The sequence below is a fragment of the Microchirus variegatus genome (genome assembly GCF_963457635.1).
Source record: "Microchirus variegatus genome assembly, chromosome: 12".
Taxonomy (NCBI): Eukaryota; Metazoa; Chordata; class Actinopteri; order Pleuronectiformes; family Soleidae; genus Microchirus; species Microchirus variegatus.
In genome coordinates this window covers 19106415-19112970 of record NC_139813.1, presented here as the reverse complement: position 1 = coordinate 19112970, position 6556 = coordinate 19106415, and the positions used below count along the sequence as shown (strand labels likewise).

The window sequence follows — 6556 nt, the reverse complement described above, 5'->3', positions numbered from 1 at the left end:
GAGAGAGGCAGCCAATTGTTCTGCTCTGCAGTTGTCTACCGCCATCTGGTGGCCCATGTGAAAATCTGTGCTCTGTGCAGCTCAGAATTAAACCTGAAAATGTGCATGAATTGAACAAAGCTGTACATGATGTTGTTGCACATATTAAGAAGTAAGAGTTTAATTTATGCACATGTATCTTATGCAGAGCTGGTCCCGCTTTACACCAGGACTTTGCCAGGATTGTTTGACAACAGACGCTATTTATATCACTGTATTTTGTTTGTATTGGAGAGGAATTGGTGTATTAAAGTTTTCAAGATGAATCACACGTAATGTCATGTGACCGTGTGTATCAGTGATTTCATTCATGTGCAAATGAGCACAAAATGTGAGGGAATTAAACCAAAAAGAGGCAACAGAATCTGTTTAAATGAAGGGATTTGCTTTGGTGGAGATTAAAGATTAAAAAAAAAACATTAGGTCAAATTAACTGAGTGAATATATCAAACAAATTTATCCTAAATTGACCACAATTTCCAAATATTCCTTTAAAAAAATAGTCTTGAATCGTCTGATTAGTTTGATTTCAGTGATTTTCTTTTCTGTCACTTCCTCCTGTGTGCCTGTAGGTGGCAGCAGAGGGCAACCAATGGCTCCATACGCACCAACGCTTTCATGTAAGGATGAGGTCATCCTAGTGCACCAATCCAGCCTGGAGCAGCCCGCCCTGACATGTAAACTCAGCAACGTTATCATAACCAATATTATTATTATGTTAGTATTGTATCCTAGCAACCATTTTTAATGAAGCAGGTACACACAAAAAAAAAGTGTGTACCTAGAATAAATCTATAATCTGTAAATGGCCTCATGGCTGACCTGGTACAGGCACATGATGTGTATCCTGTATGAAAAGTACTAAGTCTATCCAACCATAACTCTGAATTAAAGAGAAATCAATCTCACACTATGGCAAGGTCCCTAATCTAATCAGGATTATGCTGTTTGGGGGCGAGAAAGCAGATGGTGCATGTACTCGTTGTGACTGTGGGTGAATAACCCTGGTTTAGACGAGTGGCCATAGAGTACATGTGGTGTCAGGGGGTGTGAATTTGCGACCTGTAAACACGGACACGCACGAGAATCGACGTATGACAATATCGTACTTAAATGCACTCGTTGTGATCGTACGTCTTTATTTAGGTCAGTGGATTGTGCTGCACCCGCTCCATGTTACGTGAATATAATCTGTATGAGGCTGCTGTGCACCGTGCACGGCCTTCAGAGGAGGCGTTTGAGGTAAAGCTGATTTATCTTGGTGCTCGATAAATTGGCCAACTGCCCGAGAGGTGTTGCACCCTGGGTCTTAGGATATATATACATGTGTAAATACAGTACGTGACAATTCCCTGTGTCCTAGATCACCACTATCTAATCAAATAGGCAAATATATATACTGTGTACTGTATATCAGCAGTTTTATGTGTGTGTGCAGATGTTGTGGTCGAGCAGGAATCATACAAATGATTGCGTACATCGTAAATAAAGACACATATACTCACTATAGGAGCACACGCAAAGTGGAATGTATTCTAAAAAAGCCTTTTGTGAGTTCCATGGCTTTGTCTTCAGACATTTGAGCAGGCCGTCGTCGGAGTATTGGGTTCATTGTGAGACAAAAAGACAAAGAGGAAAAAAGCCCTTGTTTTATTTTTTAAGTATAAATACAAAGTGGAGAGTTTTTTTTCCTTCACGCACAGCAAAGATCTCCTCCCCCCCCCCGTGTGTGAGCAGTAAACTCCCCCTGTGCAGGAACCAAACTGCTGCGTCAGGTATTCTCTTTGATGTGAGGAAACAAAAACCATCGCACGGTTGACGCGTCTAGACGGTAATCCTGTACGGTTTCAGGCTGGAGCTGCAAACCAGCGTTAGCGCCGAAGCTACGTGTCTAGATTGAATGTGAATGCACCGTCGTTTTCACCCGTTTTATACTCACTTTATTAGGGACACCAACATATCTAATCAAGCAATCACATAGCAGCAAGGATTTAGGCCTGTAGACGTGGTAAAGGCAACGTGGGTGAGAAATGTGATTTAAGTGACTTTGAATGTGACGTTAAGTGACTTTGAATGTGACTTAAGTGACTTTGAATGTGATTTTAAGTGACTTTGAATGTGATTTTAAGTGACTTTGAATGTGATTTTAAGTGACTTTGAATGTGACTTAAGTGACTTTGAATGTGACTTAAGTGACTTTGAATGTGATTTTGTGACTTTGAATGTGACTTAAGTGACTTTGAATGTGATTTTAAGTGACTTTGAATGTGACTTAAGTGACTTTGAATGTGACTCAAGTGACTTTGAATGTGATTTAAGTGACTTTGAATGTGACGTTAAGTGACTTTGAATGTGACTTAAGTGACTTTGAATGTGACTCAAGTGACTTTGAATGTGATTTAAGTGACTTTGAATGTGACGTTAAGTGACTTTGAATGTGACTTAAGTGACTTTGAATGTGATTTTAAGTGACTTTGAATGTGATTTTAAGTGACTTTGAATGTGACTTAAGTGACTTTGAATGTGATTTTAAGTGACTTTGAATGTGACTTAAGTGACTTTGAATGTGACTCAAGTGACTTTGAATGTGATTTAAGTGACTTTGAATGTAATTAGTGACTTTGAATGTGATTGGTGACTTTTTAACGACATTCAAAGTCGTTAAGTGACTTTGAATGTAATTAGTGACTTTGAATGTGATTTAAGTGACTTTGAATGTGTTTTAAGTGACTTTGAATGTGATTTTAGTGATTTTGAATGTGACGTTAAGTGACTTTGAATGAGATTTAAGTGACTTTGAATGTGATTTTAAGTGACTTTGAATGTGATTTAAGTGACTTTGAATGTGATTTTAGTGACTTTGAATGTGACGTTAAGTGACTTTGAATGCTGCATGGTTGTTTGTTCCAAAACGGGACAGTCTGAGTGTTTCAGAAACTGCTGATCTGTTGGGATTTTTATGCCAAAACATCTATGGAGTTTACAAAGAATTGTCCAAAGAAGTCATATCCAATGAGTAGCAGCTCTTAAGGCAAAAAGAGCCTAAAAATAAATAAAATTTTCGATGCAAGAGGTCCAAAGAGAATGGCTACACTACAGTCACTCAAAATTAAATAATTTCAGCCTATGAGCAACATATCAAACACTAAAGGAGAGTGGCATCTGCCATTTTACCGGTGTACCTAATAAAGTGGACAGCAAAACAAACAAAAATGCAAGATACACTATTTATTCAATTTTATGTTTTAAATAATAGGGGAAAAAACTGGAGTGGAACCAATGCCCTTATCAAATTGTATTAGCAGATAAATAAATGACAGTAATAATAATAATAGACATATATTGTTGTCATTTGTCCACACACACACGCAAACACAATGCAGTAAAATTAAAGGTAAATGCTGTTGTGTTCAGTTGTGAACATGCATTCCTGCACACACACGACGAACACGCGCACCTTGCACTGGATTCAGTTCTCGATGCAAACAAAGAAGACGAGGCTGTTTTCATCCAGAGGAGGAGGAGGAGGAGGAGGAGGAGGAGGAGGAGGAGGAGGTCCAGAGCATCACTTACAGGATGGAGAACCATCTAGGATTTCTCTGCCCTCATCTTCTCTGGCTAATAAACGGGATGACATCACCTTTTCGGCTCCATCAGAGAGGGGGGGGGGGGGGCGTGGCCTGGACACCCGTGACAACGATGATTGACAGGCTGGCTCAGTGATTAAAGGCACAGCAGAGCTGAAATCACTCAGATCAGATGATGGTGGAACTGGAGAAGCTGAAATCAGTGCTTTCTTTGTGAGTTATTATGTTTCCAAAACCACCATTGAGTCAAGAATATGACATGACGTCAGGTTTCTTTTTGTGAACAGAGTAATATTAGTATGTGTTCTCCCTCATGAGGTATAAATACTGCTCTGGATCTTTATTAATGTAACCTTTGACTGGACAGGAATGATGTTTACATTTGCAGGATAAATCCTATGTATTTATCATTGTAATTAACAACTAATATCTGGGGTTTTTTCTGATTAATTATATGCATCTTATAGAATGTTAATGACTATTTTATTATATATTGTTGATTTACTGATTCTGTGCATAATGCCTATCAATATTATTATTTTTTTTAACATTACACGGACCAAATAGTAATAAAACAATGAATTATGGGTTTATTTGTATGTTTTTATTATATCAAAGTAGAAACTTGTTACAGACCTAATAATGCTATTTTATTACACAACTGCTATAGAAATAAAAATAATATATATATATCATTTAGATCGGAGGTCTCAAACTCGTGGCTCGTGGGCCAAATGTGGGGCCCCCCCAATCGATTTTATGTGGCCCGCCACCAGTTTTTCGCTCTTTATAGATTAATTTTTCAGCATAAATATTTGTTTTATTGTGAATTACATATCATGACATGTATATTTTCAACTAAACTGTTAACTGTTAGTAAGTAAGTTTTTCCTCACGTGAGCGGCCCCCTCCTAACCCCACTAGATGCTCATTGGCCCCCCAGGTCATTTGAGGTTGAAACCCCTTTGTTTGTGTGTTTTTAATCTTTATATTCTAATAGAAGACGACTGCAGTACCTGTTTTTTTCCTCTCTCCATTATTATGACTTTTTATTTATTTATTTAAAACTATTCCCTCTCACTAAAAGTTTAGAATGTAGGTCATCAATCTTTCCCTTCACATGTCACAGTGAACATGTCAGGACGTGTCCTGTCCTCACCTCCTCCTGCGCCTCCACAGTCCTGCACGACTGTTGCACTGTAATGTCTCTTTAAAAGGCGATTCCATGCATATGATCCAGGGGGCCGGACTAGCGCGTGTGTGTGTGTGAGAGAGTGTGTGTCCCTGTGCGTGTGTGTGTCTCTCTCTATGTGTGTGTGTGTGTGTCATACAGTAGTAACCCATGCAGAGTGAGGTGGCAGTCTTATTCCACATTGACACTGACTTACTTACGCGCCTCTGTCTCTCTCTCTATCTCTGCGTCTATCGTTGAACGCACTTGAGGAGTAGAAAAAAAAAAAAAAAAAAGAAATAAAAGAGAAAAACGCGTCCACCATCATGGCATCGGGAAGTATCTGTGAACGATCCGGGATCTAATTCTCTCCTTGCGCGTGTTTTCATACTCGCTGCTGCGCGGACGGACCGTGAAGGTAATTAAGGTTGTGGAGTTCTTTCTCCTTGATTGATCTCCAGGAGGTGGATCACTCACATCCGCGTATGTTCTCTCCTTTTTATTGAATGACTTCATAATGACATTGTTCAGCTGTTTTTTTATGTGACATAATCCGTGTGTGTATGTGTGTGTGTGTGTGTGTGTTTCACAGGCTCACGATCACTAAGTTGCTCTTGACCCTGTTTGGACTTCGCTGCTGTGGAATAAGCAACAAAGGACGGGAGCGCGCATTCATGGGACGCGACTTTGACAGCTCTCCGTTTCTCGTCTTTTAACTTTATTCGCCTGACAGCAGCAGGGGCCAGGAGGAGAGGAGAGGGAGGGAGGGGGTGGGTTGCTTTACTCGCGCGGCTGCATCATGGCCGAGCCACTCATGGACTCGGACGTGGCCATCGACCCGGACTTCGAGCCCCAGAAGCGGCCCAGGTCTTGCACCTGGCCGCTGCCGCGACCAGACTCGAGCGGGGCGAAACCGGAGAGCAACGATATTATCCCCGAGGAAGAGGACGATGAAGACGACTGTGCCACCCCGACGGCCGTTAGTATCAACGGTTCCGGCGTGGCGACGGAAGACCAGAGCAGCGACAGCCCCGGCGCTGCCGACGGATCCCTCTCCTCCCCCGGACAGGAGAGCGGAGGCTCCCCGCGCTCCGCGCACTCCCCGTCGGCCACCTCGGGCGCGCTGACTCCGAGCAGCCTGGCTGCACAGCAGACCCCGAGGAAAACGTCGTCGCGGCGCAACGCGTGGGGGAATCTCTCCTACGCGGACCTGATCACCAAAGCCATCGACAGCGCACCCGACAAGAGGCTGACACTGTCCCAAATATACGACTGGATGGTGAGATCCATCCCTTACTTTAAAGACAAAGGCGACAGCAACAGCTCTGCAGGCTGGAAGGTAAGAGAGAGTCGTCCTCCACTCAGTCACGCTGTAAACCCACCCAGCCCCCCTCCCTCCTCCATCAAAACAAAAACAAATAGCATGTGGCTTGTATACCCACACACACACACACACACACACACACACACACACACACACACACACACACAGTCTCTGATTTTTATGAGCGCCTATTTAGAAAATCTCATTACCCAGCCTTCATTCTAATGGTAATAACAACAAATAAATCAGAAAACAAAATCACAACAGTGGGCCTTTAACCCTTTAAGGTACGCACCAAGAAGAAAAAGTAAAGGAAAAATGATTTCTTTGCATTTTTTTATTATTTTATTTATGATGACAATAACGACAATCAATATATATTAGACGCTACAGTATTTCAGATACAGGCCTCTACCGAACGGTCGAGATGTCCGT

General features: G+C 41.7%; 1 protein-coding gene across 1 annotated transcript in view; it reads left to right on the top strand.

The window, feature by feature from the left end:
* Nucleotides 1-5594: 5594 nt before the first annotated feature.
* foxo3b (forkhead box O3b) overlaps nucleotides 5595-6556 on the top strand; it is a 42786-nt gene continuing 41824 nt past the window's right edge. Inside the window, exon 1 of the mRNA XM_083898778.1 lies at nucleotides 5595-6136. Within this exon, the coding sequence (XP_083754904.1) occupies nucleotides 5597-6136 (540 nt within the window). The 5' untranslated portion in view covers nucleotides 5595-5596. The remainder of the gene's footprint in view (nucleotides 6137-6556) is intronic.